This window comes from Ailuropoda melanoleuca, chromosome 5 (assembly GCF_002007445.2).
Source record: "Ailuropoda melanoleuca isolate Jingjing chromosome 5, ASM200744v2, whole genome shotgun sequence".
NCBI classification, from domain to species: Eukaryota; Metazoa; Chordata; class Mammalia; order Carnivora; family Ursidae; genus Ailuropoda; species Ailuropoda melanoleuca.
In genome coordinates, this window is record NC_048222.1 from 54,364,398 (window position 1) to 54,391,470 (window position 27,073).

Below are 27,073 nucleotides of genomic sequence, written 5' to 3' on the forward strand. Positions count from 1 at the left end.
AGCCTTCTGCCTCTTCACGCTGTGTTGCCTTCACACCTTAGAACGAAACTACACAAAGTGATCGCTGTGTGTGGTAACAGGTATAAGATGGAGGGAACTGCAAAAATAGGGGTTATCCTGGGCTGGGCATTTACGTGTTCTTTGTAGTAAAAGTAGTTAAGGTGGGCAGTAAACTAGTTCATTTTTTAAAGTTCAGTATTTTATTTGCTTCTTTACAGAAAGAAGAAGAACGTTTGAGGGCTTCTATTCGTAGGGAGTCTCAGCAGCGCCGAATGAGAGAGAAACAGCACCAGCGGGGGCTGAGTGCTAGTTACCTAGAACCTGATCGCTATGATGAGGAGGAGGAAGGCGAGGAGTCCATCAGTTTGGCTGCCATTAAAAACCGATATAAAGGGGGCATCCGAGGTGAGTGTGCAGAAGTTCAGTTTCACAGTTTTGGGGTTCAGGAATTTATCTTTGCATTTGGCCTGCTCTGAGTGCCCAGTCACTGGGTATTTTATTTTTTTCGAGACAGCAGGGTGGGGGGAGGGACAGAGGGAGAAGGAGAGAGAGAGAATCCTAACCAGGCTCCACACCCAGCACAGAGCCTGATCTGGGGCTCTATCTCACACCCCTGAGATCACGACCTGAGCCAAAATCAAGAGTTGGACACTTAACCAACTGAGCCACCTGGGTGCCCCTGGACTTTTTAGTTTTGAGGAACCAGTGTAAATGAGTGATACATTTCAAGGGCTACTGAACTAGACATTGCAGAATTCTTCCAGGTGAGCCTGAAAGGGTGGGAACTACTGTCTTGTTCTTATTGAGGGAACAGAGACTTTGAGAGGTTGAATAACTTGCCCAAAGTTGCGTAGTTGGTCAGTGGACAGTTCTTGAACCAGGGTCACCTGACTTTTGAGGCATCTGTCTCAACCACAGTACTGCATCCAGGCATTTGCCCACAGCCCGCAGACTGAACCTGAGGTAGAAGGCTGCCTGGTCCCTGACCTGACCCTGCCTGCTCTCAGTTCTGCCACTCTTTTTTTTTTTTTTTTTAAAGNNNNTTTATTTATTTATTTGACAGAGATAGAGACAGCCAGCGAGAGAGGGAACACAAGCAGGGGGAGTGGGAGAGGAAGAAGCAGGCTCATAGCAGAGGAGCCTGACGTGGGGCTCGATCCCATAACGCTGGGAACACGCCCTGAGCCGAAGGCAGATGCTTAACCGCTGTGCCACCCAGGCGCCCCTCTGCCACTCTTCAGTTAGATGACTTTTAGAAAGTTACAACACCTACCTTCTGTTACCCCATCAGGGAAAAAAAAAAAACAAAAAAACCCAACCTATTAATAATGACAGTACTTACAAAATGAGGTGGTTTTGAGAATTAAATGATGTAATACACGTAAAATACTTTGCCCTGCACCTGGCACATACGAGTACTAAATAGACATAACCTAAAACCATTGTCCTATTCTTACCAGTCATCAGCTTCAGGAAGTGACTTTATATCTGAATATTGTGTTCCCCATCTGTAAAATGAAACTCCAGTCCTCCCTAGATTAACCTGATAGAGCTTTGGGAACCACTGAACAGTGTAAGGTATACCATGGGTGACCATGTAGCCTAGTTTTGTCCATATCGAGTGACAGATTTTCAGAACACTCAAGTTTCCCCCCTCTGCCATCCTATAAAAGTCCTTTCTCCTTTTCTTGCAGTGACTGCATCTGTTCTCGTGAGCTGTTACACCTTCTTGCCTACCTGTTATTTATTTTGGCACTACACTACAGAGACTATTATTTGGTTAGTGCTCATCTCCCACAGAAAAGATTAACTGTGGAAATAAGCCACATAAAAATGGAATAAAAACAAAAAAATTGAGGATGCTGTTCGGGGGAGAGATATATAATATTCAGTTCACCAGAGATTAAAAACCTAACTGACAAGTTCATTAGTGTTCAGTTCAGTTCCAGGGAAGACTCTGGGTTCTCTTGCGAGAGGGTTGGTCTAAGGTCAGCTGGGCTTGATTCCATCTTGAGTTCACCTGGGCTGGGGCGTCAGTGCAGACTGTTACTCATCTTCATCTCCTTTTGAGATGTCCATCTGGCAACAAATGGTCTTTACAGCACTGGGAAGCCACCACTTGCCTTTATCAAAGCTTATTTTGGAATTAACAGTTATCCTCATGAAAGAATGACTCTGGTGTCAGTAGCTTGTTCTGAAAGAGAAGTGGTGTTTGTGTCTTTAGTGACCTTGCACACAGCCTTTTTAATACTTAAAACTGGTCAGATGAACCATTCTTGTATTTTGAGAGGATAAGTGCTTCACTTCAACATATTAAATCTTACATTTATTTTTAAATAAAAAAATTTTTAATGATTTGTTTCTTGAAAAAAAATGTACAGAAGAAACTAAAGATATTCATCAGAAGAAAAATCCAGAAATGAACAGATCACCGTCTTTGAAAGTTACTCACAAATCATTCCTTTGCTTTCAGAGGAACGAGCCAGAATCTATTCATCAGACAGTGATGAGGGATCAGAAGAAGATAAGGCTCAAAGATTACTCAAAGCGAAGAAACTGACCAGTGATGAGGTAAAACCAGATGTATTCAATGCTAGGGGTTTACCCTGTGTCCTCGAGTCCACTCCTGGAATGAAGAGTAGCTCCCAGCCCAGGAGCACAGACCGATGTCTGCGTGCTTCACTGAAAGTCAGTGAGATCAACGCAGTGACAGGACGAGGAGCGGCCGGGGGAGGGTCTGACCTGAACCATAATCAAGAGTCAGACGCTTAACCCAGTGAGCGACCCAGGCCCCCCAGCCACCTGGAAGACAGTGTTAGCTTGCAGGACACACGGGCCTGGTGGGCGTCCTAGGGGGCTGGAAAGGCCTGTGAGAAAACATGCGGGGCTCTGAGCTACCAAGGCTTGACTAGAAACTAGGAATCATTCAGTGTGGGTAGATCAGGTGATTTATGTCTTCTTTCTTTTGTTTTTATTTTCAATATTTTTTTAAATTATAGAAACAGTTCTTTGGTATAAAACCCTTTTTTTTCTTTAGATGAAATAGTATTTGAATAGTATTGAGTAATTCAATAAATTAAAATAAATTTCTGTCAAAATAATAAATAATTTCAAAGTAATTTAAAAATATTTTAACTTACATTTTCGACAGTATCCTTTCCAAATGATAAGAGTACAGGTGCTGAGAAATGTTAAGTCTTTTTTTTTTGTGATGTAATGGACATGCAACATTGGTTTTAGCTGTACAATATAATGATTGAATCAGTAATTGTATATATTGCATAATGATCACCGTAGTAAGTCTAGTTAACATTCATCACAGATAGTTACAAACTTTTTTCTTGTGGTAAGAACTTTTAAGGTCCTTTTAAGGTCTATGCTATTAGCAACTTTCAAATATTCAATGCTGTATTTTTAGCTATAGCTACCACCCTGTACCTTACACCCTCAGGACTTCTTTTAGTTGAGTCTTTTTAGATCTTTCTTTGTCTTTGGTGTTCTTGAGTTATACTGTGATATCTCTTTGGTATTCCTTTTATTTTTCTGACTGGGATTTGCTCCTGAATGGAAATTCATCATCAGTTCTGAAAATTTCTCAGTCGTCAATTTTTTAGATATTACTTCTGTTCTTTCTGTCCTTTCTTCATGAAACTGATGAAATGTTATTCCTGTTCCATGTTTTCCCTTCTCTGTCCTCTACAACTCTCAGACTTTCATATTTCCCTTGTCTCGGTCTCTGCATTCTGTGATACTTCTTTAGAGCCTTTTTCTAGTTCACTGCCCCTGTCTTCAGCTGTGTCTCATGTTGTTAATCTGTCATTGAATTTTTATTTCAATTTAGTTTTCATCTGTAGAGGTTTAGTTTCTTAAATTGGCCATTTAAAAAATGTTTAGTTGTAGCTTCTTTTTCAAAATGGTCATTTTAAAAACTCCTTCCCTTAACTCCTATTTCCAATTTCTCCTTTTTGTCTTTAAACGTCTTAAACCTGTGTATGTGTAGTCTTTTATGTCAGATAATTCCAGTGTCTGAAATCTTCATATGTGTGATTTTACTAACCATTTACTGGTCGTTTCTTGATGACTTATTTCTGTGTGTCCTGGGATTAAATGATTTACTTATTAGCTCAGATCAATGGGAATTTTTGAGGTGTCTAGATTCATGCGTTCCTATAAAGATGATTTATATTTGCCTCTGCCAGGTGTGTTGGGTATCAGCCCCCTTTATCACTTTATTTATTTGTTTGTTTGTTTACTTACTTACTTACAAGAGGTGGGGGGAGTGCAGAGGGAGAAAGAGAACCTCAGGTAGGCTCCACACCCAGCACAGAGCCCGAGGCAGGGCTTGATCCCACAACCCTGAGATCATGACCTGAACCATAATCAAGAGTCAGACGCTTAACCTAATGAGCGACCCAGGCCCCCCAGCCACCTGGTATCACTTCAAAGTATATTCTTGGAATGAGGTCTTTTTAGATTATCTGGAAGAATTCTGACTTGAGGTTATGAATTTTCCCAAAATTAATTAATTTTTTTCTGTTTTATAATGATGACAGATATTCTGTGATACATTCAGTGGCTTTAACTCTCATTCTGTGAAAGCAGCTTTCTCATACTACTTGGTTCTTGGTTATTATTTTTTTCTCCAAAATCCTGTTCATTATTCAACGAATTCAATTATATACAAACTTGTATATGTGAGAAAATCGAGAATGCCAACTTTTTGTTTTAAGTTGAAGTATAGTTGACCCACCTCAAGCGTGTAATACGGTGATTCAGCAGCTTTCTACGTTATGCTTTGCTCATACAAACTTGCTCATGGCAAATGACAGCTCACTAGCCTGCCAGCCATTTTTTAAATAAAGTTTTGTTGGAAACCAGACATGCATATTCATTTATGTATTGTCTATGCATATTTTTTGCTACAGTCGTGGAGTCGAGTAGTTATAACAGGAACCATGTGTCTTACCAAAGCCTAAGACGTTTATTATCTGGTCCTTTACCAAAGAAATTCACTGACTACTGCCTCAAAGAAGTGGGCCTGGGCTTATTTCTGGTTTGTCTTTAGGCTTAAGATGTAGTCCTTGGGGTCTGCTATTAACCTGTTCCAATTGGCGTTGTCTCCTGTCCTCGGCACCTGCGGGGCATAAAAACCAAAGCTGATGTTTACAGTTTGGTAAAGGTCTTCAGGGAGAAAGCCTGCTTTAGTGCTCTACTTGCCTGTTGGTTTCACTTAATTTTTGGCCTCTGATTATGCCTCATTTTCTTGCTATCGCTTTGATTTGTTTATATTTTCCTATTATTATTTTCCACAGGAGGGAGAGATTATTTTGTCATATTGAAGGAAATAGATGTTGCGTTTCTGTTATCCGTGGTTTTAATGTATTTTGATCATTTCGGTTTTCTGTGAATTAGAAACTGCTGTGAGGCTCTTATGTGAAGCAGAATTCTGTGCTGCTTTATTGTCAGTCACAGCATGTCATATTTCCCGTCATTGTTCGAAGTGGCATGCTATGGAAGATAACTAGACAGAACTTGTCAAATTATTCTGCAACATGTTTGTTTTAAATTAGATAGGAAGCATCTTTATGATGGTTTTACAGTGTGTTGTGCTGTTGGCAAACGGGAATCCTCATCTAAGCAGATGCTATTTTATTTCTTGGCAAGGAGAAACTGTGAATGAAAATTATGATTTGCCGTGGAACTTCTGTTTATCTCTAGTATTTTCAGAAATGAGATTTTTAAACGTGATCCATCAAATAGCCTTCTTCTAGGCTGGGAAAACCTGTAACTGCCTGACCTACAAATGCCTCTTGTGAATACCTCCTAGCTGTCTATTATGGGAACTGCCCTTTCTTTCTTTCTCTCCCAAATACTCTGGTACGTCTTCCTCGACCCTTCCCTTCCCCTTTCATGACACCAGAAAAATCTTCTGCCTGGACCTCCCTTCCCCGGTCACTTTCTTCTCAGTACTCAAGTCCTGGCTGTGGGTTGCAGTGGAAGAGAGAAGGTAAGGGGTCACACCTGCTCCAGGTCCCTCTCCCTGTTTGTACACTAAGCCCCATTCAGACGCCATGAGCCTGGGTGAGATGGACGGGAGCTTGCAGATTCTAAGTTCCCAGAGAACTACCATTATCAGCAGAGCTTTCTGTAATAGAGGGGGAAAGGGCATGAGTCTAGATTGTAATGAACCGGATTATTGGATCATGGCCACTTGTATGGCCTTGATCAAGTCATCTCACATTTCTGTGTCTGTTCCCTCACCCCCATCTCGTCAATGGCATTTATGCTTGCTTCTTTCAGAGTTGTTGCATGATAATAAATGACAGATACAGAAGTGGGTAGCACAGTGGCGTGTAGTATCTGAACAGGAAATGCTAGCTTCCGTTCCCCAACAGGGTCTAAGCTACAAAAAAGGAGAAAAGTAGCTTTTTTATCCTCCCTTATTTTTGTAAGCAGTAAACTTTAGAAAACCTATATAACTTGAAAGGTAGAAAAATGGGTAAGAGGAGAAACTGTGGAAAAAGGAAAGACCCAAGTAGAAAGAAACAAGAAGAAAACAGAAAGGAAAGGATCATGGCCAGTCCTCAGCTTTCTTAGATGGAGCAGGTGACCTGCTGAGAAGGATTAGTTAGAAGGTGGTACCCAGTGATCTGGTTCCTCTCCCAGCTCTCCCTCGTGGAGCCTCCATTCCCCACCTTGGCAACCCTGCCTTCCCTGTTAGAGGCCCTACCTCTGTTCGTGGGACCTTAGGTAACTTGGAACAAGTATAGCCCCAGCTCGCTGTCCAGTATAGGATTTCCCATGATTGGGATTCTGAATATATTTCCCTGGAGGACTTTGACATTCTTGGTGTTGGCCTCTTATACTTTAAGACACTCCTGTTTACGTGTATTCTTAAGTATGTTTTGTGTTAAATAAACTCTGAGAGCTGGCTTATTAGTATGAAAAAAATTAGTCAATTAGTTTTAAAAACAATTGAAATTCGTTTTAAATTGTTGGAAGACAATTCCTTCAAAACTGGGCTGCCATTCCTGTATCTATATGGACTTGAATTCATGGCTATGTTAGCAGACTTCAGTCTAATAGGAATATTTCTGTCCCTTGTTGCATTTATACACGGCGCTAGGATATGTTCCAGCTCAGTTCAGTAGGATGGAATCCCACGTTTTTACTTGCACAATATGAGCTCTCCTGAAGGCTGCCATTCACTAAGCCCAGCATGCCTTTGCTGTGCTTTACTGTGCTTGCCTGTAGCCGCGGGGAAATCAGCCCCGGCAGGATTTCCCAGGCAGAATTCTGGAGCATCTTACCCTGGACGGTGGATTGGGATTGGTGCCAGTTGGACTTGTTTGGGGAGCCCTGATCGTTTCCAATCTGCTGGGCCGTGTCCTGCATCCTTGAGGACAGGCTCTACCACCTGTTACTTATTTATTTTAAAATTTTTTATTTAAATTCGAGTTTGTTACCATACAGTGTGATATTAGTTTCAGGTGTACAGTGTAGTGATTGAGCACTTACATACATCACCCAGTGCCCATCACGGCAAGCGCCCTCCTTACACCCCATCACCTTTCTCATCCGTCTCCCCACCCACCTCCCTTCTTTGTAGTTAAGAGTCTGTTTCTTGGTTTCAGGCTCTACCACCTTTTAGAAGTACCATGCCAGTCCTTTAGTTCACTCAGACTAAACTCCTTAGAGAATTTTAGAGCTGAAGATGTTTAGAGCTGAAAATAAAATGAGGTTTACGTCGGGAAGGTTGCCGCAGCGGGCTTGCATGTAAAGTGTTTAAAATAAGACTTTCGTCTGAAAATAAATGAAAAGACAAATGGTAGGATTGAATGTCCTCTTTGCCTTTGCTGATGTTAGATTGGGAGAGAAGGAAAGTATCTGGATTTGCTCTAGGCTAGGAAGTAGAAAGGAGCTCTTGTCACACCCTGGAGGCAGGATCCATCTTCCAGCATCGCCGTTTGGATAACTTCACTGTTGCCAGCTAGGAAGTAAGTGCAAGAGGACTTCTGAAAATCTCTCTGGATTCATAACTTTCCCCTTGGAATTCTTCTGTGGCACTTCAGGTCTGTGGGGATGCATTTAGGATGATAAGGCAGGAAACAGGTGTGGGATGGTATCTTGCTCCTCAGAAGGCCAGCCATAGGGACATCAGAAAAAGTCGCTGTGCCAGCTCGTGCATCCAGAAGCGTTCTCTGGTCTTAGCAAGAGAGCCTGGCCTTCCCCAGCTTCAGCCTTCCGACTGTTCCCCCTGTTTAATTTTTGGTGAGGAAGCCGGTTAAGGCAGTTCTGGAGTGTCCTGTTGTGTAGCGATCCATTTTCCTCAGTAATTAATATTATTTAGATGTTGATATATTTGAATTCTATCTGTAAAAATTGTTTTTAGATAACTTCCTGAATTGTTTGTTTCTATTAGAACATTGTACATGATTTTAAGTATTGCAAACTTGTGTAATAGGCCTTTAATTTCTTCAGATATTTTTTTAAACCTTTATGATGTGAGTTTTTAGTATATCCAAAATAGGAAATCATTATTTTAAAAAGGGGATGGGCTTTAAAATACTGAATTTTATTTTATTTTAGTTTTTTAAAGATTTTATTTATTTGAGAGAGAGAGAGAGAGAATACGAGGGTGGGAGGAGGGGCAGAAGGAGAGGGAGAAACTGGCTCCCTGCTGAGAGCCCAATACGGGACTCAATCCCAGGACCCCGGGATCATGACCTGAGCTGAAGGCAGACTCTTAACTCACTGAGCCACCAAGGCGCCCCTAAAATACTGAATTTTAGATAACAAAGAGGTGAAATGCCAAGGAAGCAGAGGAACAGTTTAATTAATCACCTAATCACAGTAAAAATATTCCACAAGATCAGTGGTTATACTGGCAGACTTCTTTGGAGAGCCCTGACCCTTCCCAGGGCAGACCTAGTTTCTGTATGCCCTTCTCCATGTACAAGGCCTCCCTTTCAAGAGATTGCTTATAATTTCTTAGCTCTTCTTTCCAGTCCTGAAGTTGGGTTGTTTTGTAGTTTGTAATTAGCTCTGGATAGTTGTCATTTTTTAATGCTTCTAGTACTTGTAGATTTGGAAACTGGCCATGACCTTCACCACTGGTTTTATTCATTCAATGAATGTTCTTATTTTAAAAATTATTTTGTGTTTTCAGAGGATCATTCAGTGCAGAGCTACTTTTGATAAATCTTCCTAGAAATATTTTCTATTGACTTTCAGATTTTTAAAAATTTTATTTGTTTAGGAAGGGGAACCTTCTGGAAAGAGAAAAGCAGAAGATGATGATAAAGCAAGTAAAAAGCATAAGAAGTATGTGATCAGTGATGAAGAGGAAGAAGATGATGATTGAAGCACAATGTGGAAACATTTTATGTATTTTTTGTACAGTTTATTAAATATGATGTAAACATGAGTTATTTTGATTGAAATGAATTGATTTGCTTTTGTGTAATTTTAATTGTAATAAAAATTTTTAAAGCAAGTCTCTGTTCAGGAAATCTATTTTACCTAAAGCAAATTGATTCTGTATAAGCCAGTGAATTCCTCCTGCTCTGCCCTTCCCCTGCCGCACAAAGAAGCCTCCTAGTCAGGGCCAGGTGAGGCAAGTGAGGCGTTCCTCTGGGGTGCAGAGTTCAAAGGGGCCCGAAAAGAGCTTCTGTAATTGTTGGTTTGCTAGGGCTGCTATCACATAGTACCACAAACTGGGTAGCTTAAAACCACAGAAATGTGTTCTCTTACAGCTCTGGAGCCTAGAAATCCTAAATCAAAGTATTGGCAGGGCCAGACTCCCTCTGAAAGCTCTAGGGAAGAATCCTGCCTTGCCTTGTCCTAGCTTCTGGGGGCTCCTGGCAGTCCTTGGCTTTTGGCAGCTGAACTCCAGTCTTTCCTTGGTCTTCACATGGCTCATTTCCTTTTGTTATCTCTGTGTCTCTGTATGTCTCCATTTTTTCCTCTCTTATAAGGACACCAATCAGTGGGTTTAGGACCAACCCTAATTCAGTGGACTTTTCTTAACTAATTGTATCTGCAAAGACCCTACTGCCAAATAAAGTCACATTCTGAAGTTCTGGGTAGATAGGAACCTTGTGGGGTTGGGGTGGTATCCCTATTCAACCCATTATAGTAATCAAGATAAATACTATTGTGATATGATGTTAAAAAAAATTGGGACTAATGCAAAAATCCATGATGAACAGAATGTCAGAATTTTACATAAACAGGATCTGATGGCTGGAATTAGGGTAAGGCAAGTGAGGAGAGTAGCACAAGTACAGAGCTGGATGGATCTTTGCTTTACTTAAAATTCTGATATTTTGTTCATGGGTTTTTCACATGGAGTTTTAAAAAACATTGTATTGCAGTGTCATTTATCTCGATCACTGAGATTTTGACATCCCTTGTATTTTTCACCCAAGGTGAATGTCTCACTTTTGCCTCCCAGTCCTGGCCCTGCTTTCTCACAGCATAATGGCTGGGATCCAAATGAGCATCCGAAGAGAGGGAGCCAGGTAAAAGCTGTATTACCTCTTTGAGGTTTTATGGCTAGCATGGAAAGTCACATCCAAGTCCAATGCCTTCTGTTCATTAAAAGTGAGTCACTAATGTGTACCTGTATTCTGAGGGAGGGAAATTTGACTCCTATTGATGGTTGGAATGGCAAAGAATTTGCAGGTATGTTTAATTTTTTTAAAGGATTTCTTTATTAGAGACGGATTGTGCTCTCACAAGTGCGGGGGGAGGTGGAGAGGCAGTGGGAGAGGGGAAGAGAATCTCAAGCAGACTCCCCCCTGAGCGTGGAGCCCGACTGGGGCTCGACTCAGGGCTTGATCTCATGACCCTGAGATCATGACCTGAGCCGAAATGAAGGGTTCAACACTTAACTGACTGAGCCAACCAGGCATCCCTGCAGGTATGTTTTAAATTTACCACACACGTATTTGTCTTTTCTGTGGTCTCCTATGTAGACTAATCTTTCCCTTATGAATGGATTCTGCCTACTTCCTTTCTAGTGCTGTTGGTACAGTCTGGGAGTGGTGGCTGTGGGAGGCTTACCTGAAACCCAACTATAGAGAAAGAAAAGTGACATGGAAAAAGAAGGAGGTCTTAGATCCCCAATGTGCCACTTTGCTTTTTTTTTNCTTTTTTTTTTTTTTTTTTTTTTTCTTTTTTATGTGCCACTTAGCACCAAAACCTTCAGTCTCTTGCTGTTTCTTTGCTTATCAATTTGAAACTCCTATGCCTGGCTTTTAAGAGCCTCTATCCTGGCTGTCCTTTTTAAGGCAGTATATTTTCTGTTTTGTTTTTTTAACTAGTAGTCATGTGTATCCGTTATTAAGCTCTTTTCGTCTCCAAACCCACCGTTTTATACCAAGCTTTGTGATGCTAGAGCCGAGATTCCGCAAGCACATTTCATCTTTGTCAGCTGCCCCCTGTTAGGGGGCGCTGGAGGGAGACTGGAAGACTGAATAACAAAGAAGAGATTGCTCCTTCCTGTTTATTTATGGAACTTTCTGGAAGCTTCCTGTCAGCTTGCAGTTTTTCTAAGGGGGTCCACAAACACTTCTTCACCTCAGCAGAGGCAGTTCCTTTCCGCAGCAGCTCATTCATTTTGCAGCTTTACCAGAACTTGGAGAGCCAGCTTCATTGTATCCCCTCTCTACCCCCTCCCTGAGGCGTCAGTGCCAGCTGGACACTTTTCCTCAGGTATGAGTTTCAGCTCCATACTATAAGTTTTTAAGTTTAATAATTCCACCTCTTCCCTTTGTTCCCTCATTTCTAGGAGTGGAAACCTAAGTAAAAAAATATTTTTAATTAAATTCTGTGTAGACAGCTGGTATGTTTTCTGTTCCCCAACTTGAACCTGACTGGGTAGTCCAGGAGACAAATCCTTAAAGATGTGATTTGTAGATTAGTTTGGGTTTGAATGCAGATCTGAGCTCCTCACCGAAGAAACGGGATGCCTGCGATGCCCAGAGTGGTGGCATGATGAATCAGATTATCCCCTCCGGCTGAGGGCTCAAGTGGCTGCTACACTTGTTAGGCAGTAGCGACGATTATGCGGACTACAGTGTGGGGCGGGTACTTCCAAGTGCCTGGGAGCACTTACAGAAGAACATTACAAGCTTAGGTCTTTGAACATTCAGCTCAGGTGGTGGTCAGAGAACAGTGAGCTTTCCTAACAGCCCTAACGAATCTTCTGTCTCGTAGTCAGAGGGCTGAGGTAGCTGAATATTAAACATTCAGTTGTGCAGTTGCAGAATTGCAACATTAGTTGAATTCATAGCCTCTTGAAGTCTTACGTGAAAGGATATTGATAGAGAAAGAAGCTAGGAGTGGGATGTCTGTTTGTACTCTGATGAAACAGAAAAACTCAATTTCCTTGTCACTCTGAGCCTCCCTTGCCTGGGAGAAGCAGTTTGCTTCCCTGCGTCTGAGGAAACTGGTCTTTCCTTGCTTGAAAACACTGTAACAATGTCACCTGGAGCAGGTTCCATTCTCAAGACTCAGCCAACTGCATGTTCTCTGACCCACTTGGTACCAGCCACCCCACCACTAGGATCTCCTCATACTCTGACGGAGAAAGCACGAACTCCCCACTGAAGAGGAAATAGCTTATAGAGCAAAAGAACTGCAAGGTTTTGCTCATACAGGGAGAAGCCTAGGGAATATGTGTGGAAATACTTGCTGAGAACGTGAGATGAAGGATGGACTATAACAACAGCTTGGGCCAGATTGACTGGTTTGGGTGCATTTACGTGTCCAGGGTCCGCTGTGTTAGCACGTACAGCGGGACATGGCTCCGGAGTCGCTGAGCTACGACAAACTCACTGCTGGCCTCCTTGGAATGAAGCTTCCCTGGCATTATGTGGAGGGAATCCAAAGGCTTAGGGAGATAAGAGTGTTGGATTAAACATATCTTGTGTTACCTGCATACTGCCCCTCACCTTCTCCAGCTACTCAGCTCCTCCCCTGAGAAGACCAGATGAAAACAACTAACATTTAATATTCCACAATTTCTGAGGGTCATGATTGGCTTAGCAGGGTAGTTGTGGCTCAGGGTCTTTGATGAAGCTGCACTCAGGATGTTGGCTGAGGATGCATTCTCTACAGACGTGCCTGGGGCAGAAGGATCTGTTTCCAAGATGGCTCACTCACGTGCTCTTGGCAGGAGGCCTCAGTTGCCACATGAGCCTCTCCATAGCAGTTTGCGTGTCTTTGTGTTATGGCAGCTGGCTTCTCCAGAGCAAATGGCCTAAGGAGAGAAAGAACGAGGCAGAAAAGTGACAATGTTGTGGCCTAGCCTTGGAAGTGAGGTCTTATTCTATTGATCACATAGACCAACCATGACACATGTTGGAGGAGCCCGCCAGGGCAGGAGTATCAGAGGCAGGAACCACTAGAACTATGTTGAGAGCTGGCTGTCACAGCAGCCTTGCTTTCTACCAACCAACTTAGCCACCTTTCTGCTCCATAGATACTTGTCAGGCTTCTGGGGACTGGGCTCACGGAGCCAGTTCCAGGTTAGCTTAGGGGAAATTTGGTTTATGAATCTTGGGAATATGTTGAAGAGATGGGCTAAGAACTGTGTGAAGAACCTCAATGAGAGAAATTAATACTGTCATTTTCTCCCAGCATTGAGGGTCACAGTAGGACCATGGATCTGTTTGGAGACATAGATGACATTTCTTCAGAGAGCGATGGAGACAGCAAACAAACTATTCCAGGGCAGCCTGCTGTAAGTACGATCACCTCAACAGGTCCTGTTGTTCAAAGTAAAAGAAAGTTTCAAAGGCTGAAGGGTCTGACTCCTATGGAGAGAGGATATTGACAATTGAGCAGCGGTCTGAGACATCTGAGGAATGGGTGACTTTCTCAGCTATGTTGGGAATTGCGGATATTTGAGGGCACAGACGGAACTGCTCAGAATGAGGTCAATGCCATACTTTAGGGGCTAAACTGTGAGAACTCATAATTTGAAAACCTGTAAGTTTTCTTTTTCTTTTCTTTTTTTTTTTTTTTAAAGATTTTGTTTATTTGAGAGAGAGACACAGAGATAGAGCATCAGCAGGGAGGAGAGGGAGAAGCAGACTCCCTGCTGAGCAGGGAGCCCGATGTGGGGCTCGATCCCAGGACCCTGGGGTCATGACCTGAGCCAAAGGCAGGCGCTTAACCGACTGAGCCGCCCAGATGCCCATTGATTTAAGTTTTTCTTTTTTCCTTTTTTTTTTTTTTAAGATTTTATTTATTTATTTGTCAAAGACAGAGAGAGAACACAAGCAGGGGGAGGGGCAGGCAGAGGGAGAAGCAAGCTCCCCACTGAGCAGGGAGCCTGATGTGGGACTGGGTCACGACCTGAGCTGAAGGCAGGAGCTTAACTAACTGACTGACTTAGCCACCCAGGCATCCCTGATTGAAGTTTTTCTTAACGCAAGCCTGTGCCAGAAAGCATGTGCTGTTTGACTTTCTTCTGTGATTTTAAGTTACTTAGTACTGAGGGGTTGTACATTTTCACAGTTCTGTCATTTAAAAATGTCTTATGAAACCAGATATGTTGACAGAATAGATACTTTTTCTGGTAATGAAGGCCAGCAGATCTTGTTTCCCATAGTGGTATTTTTGGGGGAGAGGAGGAAATTTGGGGGAGAGGCCTGGAGGGGTTGCTGACTGTTTTGTTCCTAAAGGGGTGTGTGAATTTATTTTCAGTCACACCTGTATCTCCTAGTACCCTAGAAGGGCTAGAGCATTTTGCATTTTACTTCAAGCTCTCACATCCTGATTCCTTTCTTAGGATGAACTTGGACTGTCTCAGGACCAACAGGAGGAAAAGCTGACTTCTGAAACCAGAATAGAAGTAGAAATCCCCAGTATCAACTCTGATTTAGGAAATGAATTGTACTTTGTTAAACTACCTAAATTTCTCAGCATAGAACCCAAGTAAGAGGACTGATTAAAGTTTTTTTTTTTTTCCAAGATATTAAATTAAAATATGTGGAATGTAAATGTTTTTTCTTATGAGCTGGTTAATTATAAAGATAGGAGATTCCTCATATACCTCTGGAAAAGTAAATTTAGGATGTGCTGTGGTAAAAAACGATGGGTTACTGGTGTAAGAATTTTATTTTTAAAGATTTTATTTTATTTTAAGATTTTATTTATTTGTCAGAGAGAGAGAGCAAGCACAAGCAGCAGGAACAGCAGACAGAGGGCGCTGCAGGCAGAGCAGGGAGCCTGATGTAGGACTCGATCCCAGAACCCTGAGCCCAAGGCAGACGTTTAACCGACTGAGCCACCCAGGCGTCCCTAAAGATTTTATGTATTTATTAGAGAGAGAGAGAATAAACGAGAGGGGAGAGGGTCACAGGGAGAAGCAGACTCCCTGCTGAGTGGGGAGCCTGGTGCGGGGCTCAATCCTGGGACTCTGGGATCAGGACCTGAGCTGAAGGCAGATGCTTAATGAACTGACTCAGCCACCCAGGCGTCCCTTGAGTGAGAATTTTAATGTGAATGATTTTTCTAGCATTTTGGCTCTTATAAATAAATAGACATGATAGCTGATAAGGTGGTTTTCACTAGCGTAAAGCTGAAAAATCAGAAAATGAGATTGAGAAAGTGTACTAGAGAAATCAAAAATGTTCAATGCAAAAGCCACTATGACTAGAAAAGACAGTGATTTGGGACAACAAAATAGTATTGATGGGTATTTTTCCTGAGAGTTCATGAGTATAGTTCTTGTGTAATTGAACAGGATACTTTTCTTTAAAAAAAAGTAGAAAGATAGACCATTCTTATTTATATTTTAGAAGACACATTTCTTCAAACAAGACTTTGAATTATTAGTCACACTTGGATTTTATTTCAAATAATGTTTTAAAATCAAATTTTAAGAAAGCACACCAATTTGCGTACATTCTTGAAATTTTACATGAAGTCATTTGTCTACTGTGACTTTTAACATGGTGTACGTTTTAAAGATGACTGTTTTATAAGCGTTAATATTCATTACTAAATATGGCTAATATGAGATCCAAAAACGATTTTTAGACCTTTCGATCCTCAGTATTACGAAGATGAGTTTGAAGGTGAGAAAGTGCTGGACGAAGACGATAGAACCAGGCTAAGATTAAAGGTACCACTCTACACTGGATTCCTTTTTCTTTTTCTTCTGAAGTTTTTCGTTAAGTAAAACAGGTAATGACTTGAGACTTGAGATTGTGAAAGCATCTTTTATGTTTACGCTTCAGTCAATAAACAACTTTAGAACGAGGACTGAAATGTCTTTTCAGAGTATTTTTAGGGGAGAAGGTATATACTCTTTTTTAAATCCCGTAATCGTCACTTTTCTAACCTTTTTCTCGAAGCTGTAATGGTTCAGTGGAAGTAACGATACAGATTCTTGAAAATTGTTAGCTACTTCCTTGAGGATAAATGTAGTTAGGAATGTGGAACTGCCTCCGCTCTTTCCAATGGGTAGATCCTGGCAACTGCCCACGGCAGAAACCTCTCAGGCTCTTCATGAGCTCGGACTCTGCACAGAGAGGCCTTGTCTTCAGGCGGTCCCTCTCAGGAAGGCCTGGGACGGCAGGACACGGCAGTGCTCTCGCAGGGCTGCTGTCTTCTTGCTTGGGGTTGTGGATGAGCTGCTGCCCGGGGCGGGGGGGGGGCAGAGCCGATTTTTATGCTACCTTTGTGATTTGGAGTTCCCTACGACACGGGTAGGACACATTTGAGCTAAACAACAGGGCAGAGTGGAAGTCTCAGGTTTTAATTTGTTGTTCATGTCTTCATCGTGTACTCTTTTACTTTTATATTGTTAATTTAATGCCCAGAGCTTCCCTGTCTTACTAGGCCAGGCTTACTAGTCCCTCCTTCATTGGGTTCGTAGCCCTTCAGGTGGACTTGCTGCCAGCAGAGGTCTCCATTTTAACTGCCTACCCCATGTGGACCCAAAGCCTCATCCTGTCCTCTTTGGAGCTCCTAGTGTGTGTGTGTGTGTGTGTGTGTGTGTGTGGTAATACCTCCATCCTGCATCGTATGTAGCTTCTGTTTCCACTACTATGAACTAGAGCTCAGGAAAGATTTAAACAAAATGGTCAGTTTAATCAGTCTCTGTAGGTATTTGTAGCAGGAGGGTTTCCGCGTCTCCTGATGGGCTAGTTCTTTTGGGAGCTTCCTTTATCACTACATATGAATTCTTGGCACAGGGTTATAAGTCACTGGAGGAAAAAAGCACATGCAGTTTAGTTACATTGGTTTTCTAATGCCTTTGTGCTTTGAACCAGGTAGAAAATACAATAAGATGGAGGAAACGCCGGGACGAGGAAGGAAATGAAGTTAAGGAAAGCAATGCTCGGGTGGTCAAGTGGTCTGACGGGAGGTGAGCCCGTAATGTCCGGAGGGCGCTGGAACACCCAGAGGGATGCCTGGGAGGAACGGAGTTCTCTGTGCAGAACCTTACTTTGGGGCCATCTTTCATCTTTCATTTGGGGCTCTTTGTTAATTTCAGAATTAACAAAATCTAAGCCTCTGGGAGGACACTTGAGAAGTGGGCCCAGGATGTGATCAGATTCACGGTAGCTGCCTTCTTGGGGGGGAAAGCCTAATGCTTAGCTCACACACATGAGGTACTAATGGGCAGTAGAAATCGGTCTGTTGGAAAAAAATGTTTCTGTCTTATTAATGAAGGGGTAGAGACTGGGAAAATGACAAAACAATTATATTCGAAGTTAAAGGAAAAATGAATTTTACCACCTTTTGCTTTTTTAAAGCAATACGTTATTTACAGCGCCTCTGAGTTTCTCATGAATGGAGTACATGGTTCCTCAGCATTTTAAGTAAAATCAGGGGAGAACGGGAACTGTAGGATTTGTTCGGTGTCCACCACAGTACTGAATGGTTTCTCGTTACAGCCTTTCCCTGCATCTAGGCAGTGAAGTGTTTGATGTCTACAAAGCCCCGATGCAGGGCAGTCACAGCCACCTGTTCGTCCGAGAAGACACTGGTCTACAGGGACAGGCCATCTTTAAATCTAGACTCACCTTTAGGTAACTGTTCATGCCAGCATGTTGCTACTGGTAGTGAAAGAGCGGCAGGGCAGAGTTGTGCAGAAAGCCTGACTCAGCCCTGATTGACATGATTTCAAGGTGTAGCTCACCAGGGATGTGGTCTGGTTCCCATGCTGGTTTTCCACTTTTACTACAAATTGCTGTTTCTCAGGGAGCCAGTACTTGCTGTCAAAACCAACAGGAGACCACTGTGTAAACCAGACGACCAGTGAGTGAATTCACATTGGTCAGTGCACCTGGTAGGCCTAGAAGATGGGTCTTTGCCACTCAGTTGGCCCGTGTCCTTTCCCTTCAGTGGCATTTAGCTGGGAGGCTGGCCGATCACGAGCATGTTGCTGGCGTGTGCACACAGAGGAGGGAAGGGCTGGATGATGAGAGGGGCTGCGGCCTGACCGCATGCGGGCGCGTGTTCCATATCCATGCTGCAGTCTCTTCTCTGGACGCTACTCACTCCCTCCTCCACACACCTGGCCCGCTAAGGACACAGTGCTTCTGTCCTTCATGTGGCTCTCCTAGAAGTGGGGCCCTTAACAGACTGTGTGCACAAGCTTTCTTTTGAGGTCATGGAAATGTTCTAAAATCAGAGTGTAGGGGCACCTGGGTGGCTCAATTTATAAAGATTACAGAATCCTTATAAATAAATACATGAATAAATAAATTCAGATTGTAATAATGGTCACACAACTTTATAATTTTTTTTAAAGATCTATTTATTTGAGAGAGAGAAAGAGCATGAGCAGAGGGAGAGGGAGAAGCAGACACCCCGCTGAGCAGGGAGCCCGATGTGGGGCTCAATCCCAGGACCCTGAGATCATGACCATAGCTGAAGGCAGACACTTAACTGAATGAGCCACCCAGGCACCCAACAACTTTATAATTAAAAAAAATTGTTTAGTTGTATATTAAAATGAGTGAATTTTATTGTATGTAAATGACATTTAATCTGTTACCCCTTTCTAAGGATAGCTTTGAGGTTGCGTCTCACTTCTGTGTAAGCTTGAAGAAGATTCTCAATCTCACTAAATTTATTTTTTATTTATGTATTTTTTTTTGAGAGAGAGTGTGACTTGGGGGGAGGTGCAGAGGGAGAGGGAGAGAGAGAGTCTTAAGCAGGCCCCACACTCAGGANATTTATGTATTTTTTTTTTGAGAGAGAGTGTGACTTGGGGGGAGGTGCAGAGGGAGAGGGAGAGAGAGAGTCTTAAGCAGGCCCCACACTCAGGACGGAGCTCAACACAGGGTTCGATCTCATGACCCTGAGATCATGACGTGAGCTGAAATCCAAGAGTCGGACGCTTAACTGACTGAGCCACCCAGGCACCCCTCACCCTCACTAATACTTTAGTTTCCTTATCTAAAAGTAGAGATTATATCTACTTCACAGGATATCAGTTAAGTCAAATAATACATGAGATGTCACGCAAGGCAGAGACCTGGCATAATAAATGTTGCTCAAATCCAGCCGCTTACTGAGCTCTCTCGAACGGTGTCGTAAGAGACGAACGATTCTATGGCATACTTTTTTCCCTTGTGCTCCGTGTTCCACACGCCTTACGTCCCATCTTCTCCAGCCTCAGGGACTCTGCTGAGGATCTCCCTTTCTTCTTTCCCAAGCACTAAAAACCTGTCTCCCTCTCGTCAGGGCTGTACTACTTTCTGCACCAGGGGCTCCTAGTCCAGCTGCTACTGTCCTGCACTGTCCTGAGGCCTCCTTGCTTTGACCTTCCTTCTAATCGTCTTCAGATGGAGGGACGCCTCTCTAGTTCTCGAATCGAATCTCGACTTTTGGCCTCTGCACCACCCTCATGGAACTGAGATTTCATATCCCTTCTTTTCTCTGTGATTGTCATGGGGGGGGGTTGGAAAAGCCCTTGACCTTGCTGCCTGCTCTCCTCCTTCTTCCACTTGCCCTTCCCCCTTCAGCTTTCCCTGGAGAAGGGACGGAGGGAGGGAGGAATGAGGACGCCTCAGAGCGCCAGGACCCTCGGCCGGGCCTCCCTCATCTGCCGAAGGGGAAGTGGTCACTGTCCGCAGCTGTCTGTGCCCTTGTGTAATCGCCTCTCAGTGTTCTTGTCTGTCCCCACCAGACCTCACTCGACAGACTGTGCCACACACAGAAAGATGACCCTGCCACTGGATAAGAGATGTGCAAAGACCCAGAGGATTAGAATCTTACCAATGGTCGGTCGTGATCCTGAATGCCAGCGCACAGAAATGATGAAGGTATGTTGGCTAAGCTTTATCCTGGGATTTTGGGGGCATTAAGAGCTGTACTTCCCAGAATACTAATTCATAATTTTGTATTGCCACAACCATTTTATTTCTTGTCGTTATCAGGGAGCCAGCTTAAACCCGAGCCTGTGGTGAACCGTAGTAATGTCAGTGCCTCCTGGTGCGATACAGCAAACCACACACTCACGTGCTCTCTCTTCAGTTTATGAGATTTCAGGGGAAATCTGATAATTTAGAAAATGTAACCTTCGACAGATATCATAAAACTTTGTTAGCCGGATAGGAAATGCTAGGAAGGTCAACAAGACATTCCCGACTCAGTTGACATGAGCTCTGCCTTGTGAACACCAGTGTGTGGATTGCCAGGCGGAGGAAGGGTGTGAATGGTCTGCTTTGGGGCTCAGGGACCCTCCCCTACCAGCGCCTCCTCCTCTGTCATCGGGGGCCATGGGGAAGGTCTCTGGGGTGAGGGGCCCAGATAGCACTATCTACCGTCGTAGTTTGGTGGAGCCCGAGCAAGCCGGGTGTCTGTCTCAGGGCTTAGCAGAGACAGCCTCCCTCACGTGTCCACTGGGCCTGGCTGAGGTTCCTCAGGCTGGTTGCTGCTCTCTGGGCTCTGAGTGGCTGGCAGCACGGGGCACGCTGTGGCTCCCAAGGCCACGTGTGAGCCAGTTGATCGGGCCTTTAGTGCGAGGGAGCCTTCTGCCTCTTCACGCTGTGTTGCCTTCACACCTTAGAACGAAACTACACAAAGTGATCGCTGTGTGGTAACAGGTATGGAAGGGAGAGAGCTGTTCTCTGAAGACAAGTAATTGTCTTCAAGACACTTCAAGTGGTTTAAGTGGATACAAAGATAGTTCATTTTTTGTTAAAAAGTTGATTTGCTTCTTTACAGAAAGAACAACGTTTGAGGGCTTCTAGTCATGAGACAATCCATCTGTGGGAGCAGCAGAACCAGCAGGGGCTGAGTGTCCCCTACCAGGACCCCAACAGTGTCCATGAGGAGGAGGAGGGCCCCGAAGCCATTAAAAGCCATTACCAAGGAGAGTTCCACGGTGAGCTGGGCAGGCTGATGGGCTTTTCCTTGTCCTGCTGTGACTTACTTAGGACAATAGTACAAAGGCCTTTTATTTTTACTATTTTTGTTAGGGTCATTTTCCCACAGAAAAGCTTAGCTGGGAAAATAAGGCACCCTCAAAATCAAATTAAATAATTTATGTCCTTATGGGGGGAAAATGTGTAATGAGCAGCTTGCCTCTTGTGTAATTGACCCAGTATTTAAACTTTGTAGTTTTTAATGTGTGCATAAAACTGTTGGGTGTTTAAAAGTAATGACTTTCTCAGAACAAAACCTCCCAAATTGAAGTCTGAAATGACTAAAGTTATTAAGGTCTGAAAGTTATATATACCTTCTCATCAAAACTTCAAAAATGTTGGGGCGCCTGGGCGGCTCAGTCAGTTAAGCGTCTGCCTTCGGCTCAGGTCGTGATCTCAGGGTCCTGGGATCGAGTCCCACGTCGGGCTCCCTGCTCAGTGGGGTGTCTGCTTCTCCCTCTCCCCCTCCCTCTCAAATAAATTAAAAAAAAATCATTAAAAAAATGTTGGCTCTTCAAGGAAAAATGTACAGTGGGAAGCAACAACATTCAGGAGAAAAACTTGGGAATAAACAGGTCTTCATCTTTGAGGGTCAGTCCCATGTCTGAAGTTCCTTTGCTTTCAGAGGAACGAGCCAGAATCTATTCTTCAGACAGCGATGAGGGATCAGAAGAAGAAAAGGCTTAAAGGTTACTGAGACCAAGGAAACTGACCAGTGCTGAGGTAAAACCAGATGTATTCAGTTCTAAGGGTTTGTCCTGAACCCAGGAGTCCTCTCCTGGAATGAAGAGTAGCTCCCAGCCCAGGAGCACAGACAGATGTCTGTGTGCTTCACTGAAAGTCAGTGAGATCAATGCAGTGACAGGACGAGGAGCGGCCGGGGGAGGGTCTGACCCCTGTGCTCAGGCGGGTGTTGGAAGGCTGCTCAGAGGAGACCTCTCACTGGGTGTGGAAGACAGTGTTAGCTTGCAGGACACACGGGCCTGGTGGGCGTCCTAGGGGGCTGGAAAGGCCTGTGAGAAAACGTGCGGGGCTCTGAGGCACCACCATGCTCGACAGTAATTCAGTGTGGTGGTGGGGGGTGCCGTGGTCCTCGTGGTAAACAGGCGTCTTTATTGTTTGGGTGTAATAGTAATTGAGGGTTATTCCATTTTCACATTATTAAAATACTTTCCCTTTAATTATTTTCTTTTCCGCTTATGATGTCCTAAGTGCAAATAAATTTTAAGCCTTAAAATACACACGGAATCACTATATTATTGCCCACACACCATTTACTTGATTCACTGTTTTCTGAACGTTTAACATGCTTTACTCTAGGTTTGGAGTCCCAAATTGGAGTAAACATCACAGTAACAGAAATGTTAAGCATGTCAGTTAAGCAATAGTCACCTAAGGGAGGCATTCATTTTTCATATAAAAATATATATTTAAAACTTTAGGGGTGCCTGGGTGGCTCCATTGGTTGACCTCTTGATTTCAGCTCAGGTCGTCATCTCAGGGTTGTGAGACTGAACCCTGAGTCGGGCTTCACACTCAGTGTGGAGTCTGCTTAGGATTCTCTCTCCCTCTGCCTCTGCCCCTCCCCACTGCTTGCTTGCTCTCTTTCTTTCTAAAATAAATAAAATAAAATATTTATTTAAAGATTTATTAGAGCAAGAGAGAGAACAGCAGGGGGTGGGGTAGAGGGAGAGGGAGCAGCAGGGTCCCCGCTGAGCAGGGAGCCTGACAGGGGACTCGATCCCAGGACCCTGAGATCATGACCTGAGCCGAAGGCGGACGCTTCACCACCTCAGCCACCCAGGCGCCCTAAATAAAATCTTTAAAAAAAATAAAACTTTGCAAGTATACTGAGAAAGCACATAAAACGCAAGGAGTCTTTTTTAAAAACCTACAGACTTTAAAATACTGAATTTGAGATAGAAAGAGTGAAATAAGGAAGCAGGGGGAGTCATATGATTGGAATGTCAGTCAGTATGGAGTGAGGAGGAAGTGTCCCTCCTGTGCTGACCGCTGCCCAGGGGAAGCCCAGGTTCGTGGGGCCCGAGCAGCTAGAGACAGTGTCAGTGGACATGGGTTGCTGCGGGGGGTGGCCTTCTAATGTGAAGGGCTGGCTCCCCCATCAGCTCAGAACCACTTTATTTAAAGTTTTTAATTCCAGTTAGTTAACATCCAGTGTTAAATTAATTAGTGATTCAAACTTCCATGCAACACCCAGTGCTCATCACAGCAAGTGCCCTCCTTCTTCCCCATCACCTGTCACCCGTCCCCCCAGCCCCTCTCCCCTCTGGTAACCATCGCTTGTTCTCTGTAGTTAAGAGTCTGTTCCTTGGTTTGTCTATTTTTTCCCCTTTGTTCATTTTTTTGTTTCTTACATTTTACATGAATGAAATCATAAGGTACTTGTCTTACTCTGAGTTATTTCACTTTGGCTCTTGTAGATGCTGCTATCAACATCAGGATGCACGTACCCCTTCGAGTTAGTATTTTGTATTCTTCGGGTAAATACCCACTAGTGCGATTGCTGGGTCATAGGGTAGTTCTATTTTTAACTTTTTGGGAACCTCCATCGTGTTTTCTAGAGTGGCTGCACCAGTTTGCATTCCCACCAACAGTGCAAGAGGAGGGCTCCTTTTTCTCCACATCCTCACCAACACTTGTTGTTTCTTGTGTTTTTGATCTTAGCCATTCTGACAGGTGTGCGGTGATAGCTCTTTGTAGTTTTAATTTGCATGTCCCTGGTGACGAGTGCTAATGAGCATGTTTTCATGTGTCTGTTGGCCGTCTGGATGTCTTCTTTGGAGAAATGTCTGTTCATATCTTCTGTCCATTTTTAAATTGGATTATTTGGTTTTTAGATGCCGAGTTGTATGAGTTCTTTATAGATTTTGGATACTAACCCTTTATCAGATATGTCATTTCCAGGTATCTTCTCCCATTTAGTAGGTTGCCTTTTAGTTTTGTTTCCCTTGCCTCAGGGGACCTAGCTAGGAAAAAAAATTGCTGCCTGTGCTTTCTTCTAGAATTTTTATGGTTTCAGGTCTCATATTTAGGTTTTTCATCCATTTTGAATTGATTTTTGTATATGGTGTAAGGAAGTGGTCCAGTCTGATTCTTCTGCGTGTAGCTGTCCAGTTTCCCCACCACCACTTGTTGAAGACACTGTCTTTTTCCCATTGCATATTCTTTCCTGCTTGGTCGAAGGTGACTTGACCATATACTCATGGGTTTATTTCTGGGTTTTCTGTTCTGTTCTGTTGATCTATGTGTCTGATTTTGTGCCGGTAGCCTAATGTTTCGATGACTACAGTTTTGTGATATAACTTGAAGTCCAGGATTGTGATGCCTCCAGCTTTGCCTTTCTTGTTCAGGATTGCTTTGGTTGTTTAGGGTCTTTGGTGGTCCATACAAATTTTAGGTTTATTCTGCTTCTGTGAAAAATGCTGTTGGTATTTTGATAAGGATTGCATTAAAGGTGTAAAATGCTTTGATTATACACATTTTAATACTTGTTCTTTCAGTCCATGCGCATGGAATGGCTTTCCCTTTCTTTGTGTCCTCTTCACTTTCTTTCTTCAATATTTTATAGTTTTCAGAGTTCAGAGTTTTTCACCACTTTGGCTGGGTTTATTCCTAGGTATCTTATTTTGGGTACAATTGTAAATGAGGTTGTTGTCTTAATTTCTCTTTCTGCTGCATCATTGGTGGATAGAAATACAACAGATTTCCGTATATTGATTTTGGATCCTGTGACTTTACGAATTTGTGTTATCAGTTCTAGCAGGTTTTTGGTGGAGTCTTGGGCTTTCTATATACAGTGTCATGTTATCTACAAATAGTGAAAATTAATACCTCGTCCTCACTGATTTGAATGCCTTTTCTTTCTTTTTGTTGTCTGACTGCTGTGGCTAGGACTTCCCCTACTATGTTGAATTAAAGTGGTGAGAGTAGATATCTTGTCTTATTCCTGACCTTAGGGGAAAAGCTCTGAGTTTTTCTGCATCGAGGATGATGATGTTAGCTGTGAGTTTTTCATAGGTAGCCTTTATTACCTTGAGGTACGTTCCCTCTAAACTTATTGTTGGTTTTTATCATGAATGGATGTTGTACTTTGTCAAATGCTTTTTCTGAATCTAGTGAAAAAATCATACGGTTCTTTCTCTTACTGATGTGATCACACTGATTGACTTGCAAAAAAAAAAATTTTTTTTTTAATATTTTATTTATTTACCTGACAGAGAGCCAGCCAGCGAGAGAGGGAACACCAGCAGGGGAGTGGGAGAGGAAGCAGCAGGCTCCCAGCAGAGCAGGGAGCCCTGCAGGGCTCGATCCCGGGACTGTGGGATCACGCCCCGGGCCGGAGGCGGACGCTTAATGACTGAGCCACCCAGGCGCCCCGTGACTTGCAAATACTGAACCACCCTCACAACCCAGGAATAAATTCCACTTGATCAGCTGGTGAATGATTTTTCTAAAAAACTGTATTGTTGATTAGGTTTGCTAGTGTTTTGTTGAGGATAGCTCAGAACTGTAGACGAAAGTTCTTGAAAATGTTTGATATTGAATTTCACATCTTATCTCTTTCATCTGTTCAGGAGGTGAGGCCTCCAGAAAGAGGAAAGCAGTGGGTGAAGAGGAAGAAAGTGACTGAAGTATGAAATGTGCCCTCACTATATGCGTTGTACTGACCCTTGAGGAACACAGGTTTGAACACGGGTCCACTTACAGTTTTTTTTTGTTTTTTTTTTTTATAAATATGGTACAGGGCTGTAAATGTATTTTCTCTTCCTTCTTAGTAAATTTTCTCTAGCTTACTTTATATAATACATTTAATAAGCAAAATATGTATTAACTGTTATCACTAAGGCTTCTGGTCACCAGTAAGCTATTAGTAGTTAAGTTTCTGGGGAGTTGACAGTTACACTTGGATTTTCGACTGTGCAGGGAGTTGGCGCTCCTAACCCCGTTATTCAAGAGTCAACTGTATGTTGTTTTCAACAGTTTGTTTTAAGGCAATGGTGACATGACTTGTTTTGATTGAAATGATGGAGTGGCTTTTGCATAATCCTGGTTGTGAATAAAAAATGTTTAGCAGCAAGTCTGTGATTTCAGAAAATCCATTTTTCCCTAACAGGCAGCTTATTTTGGTAACTGTTCTAGGTCTTAGGTTTTTGTGCATTTTGGCCGCTCTGCCCCACCTCTTGCTCCTGGCTGGGCCCAGAGGTGGGCTTTGGTTCAGGTCAGGTATTGCTTCTTCGGGGATATCCTTCTGTCCTGCCTGGGTTTGCAGCCCTTCTGTGCTTTGTTATTTATTGCCATGGGCATGGAACTAACTCCCGTTGACCGCATGGCCCTGTGGTCTCGTCAGAGCAGGCACAGCACGGGAAGGCTCCCTGGACACGGGCTCTGCCACGTGCCGTACTGGCCCTACCAATTCTAATCCTCAGAACGACTTGAAAGGCAGGTGCTGTTATCCCCATTTTACAGACTTGGAAGCTGAGGTTTAAAGAAGTCTAAGACTATCCAGAGATGCCTGGGTGGCTCAGTTGGTGAAGCCTCTGCCTTCGGCTCAGGTCATGATCTCAGGGTAGCGGGGTCGAGTCCAGCATTGGGCTCTGCCCTCAGCACAGAATCTGCTTGTGACTCTCTCTCCCTCTGCCCCTCCCTCC

General features: G+C 43.3%; 2 protein-coding genes across 5 annotated transcripts in view; both read left to right on the plus strand.

Moving 5' to 3' along the window:
* LEO1 (LEO1 homolog, Paf1/RNA polymerase II complex component) overlaps window positions 1-9,496 on the plus strand; it is a 40,321-nt gene extending 30,825 nt beyond the window's left edge. The window contains exons 10-12 of one of the 2 annotated variants that reach the window (XM_034660973.1): window positions 219-405; window positions 1,695-1,779; window positions 2,474-2,555. In XM_034660973.1, coding sequence (XP_034516864.1) covers window positions 219-405; window positions 1,695-1,779; window position 2,474 — 273 coding nt within the window. In that variant the 3' untranslated portion in view covers window positions 2,475-2,555. Of the gene's footprint in view, window positions 1-218; window positions 406-1,694; window positions 1,780-2,473; window positions 2,572-9,259 lie in introns of those variants that run through there. The other variant, XM_034660972.1, reaches the window with a different exon arrangement.
* A 1,669-nt stretch (window positions 9,497-11,165) lies between these two features.
* On the plus strand, window positions 11,166-26,870 carry LOC109489811 (RNA polymerase-associated protein LEO1-like). Of its 3 annotated transcripts, XM_034660975.1 has the most exons (9): window positions 11,166-13,750; window positions 14,804-14,949; window positions 16,057-16,141; window positions 17,295-17,389; window positions 17,922-18,056; window positions 20,165-20,300; window positions 21,205-21,364; window positions 22,030-22,127; window positions 26,000-26,870. In XM_034660975.1, exons 1-8 carry the CDS (start codon window positions 13,670-13,672, stop codon window positions 22,089-22,091), a joined length of 900 nt encoding a protein of 299 aa, XP_034516866.1. In that variant the 5' UTR covers window positions 11,166-13,669; the 3' UTR covers window positions 22,092-22,127; window positions 26,000-26,870. The 3 variants fall into 3 exon arrangements, with proteins under 3 accessions (XP_034516866.1, XP_019656519.2, XP_034516865.1); XM_019800960.2 differs by lacking the exon at window positions 22,030-22,127; XM_034660974.1 differs by lacking the exon at window positions 26,000-26,870 and having other exon boundaries at window positions 22,030-22,922.
* The last annotated feature ends 203 nt before the right edge of the window (window positions 26,871-27,073 follow it).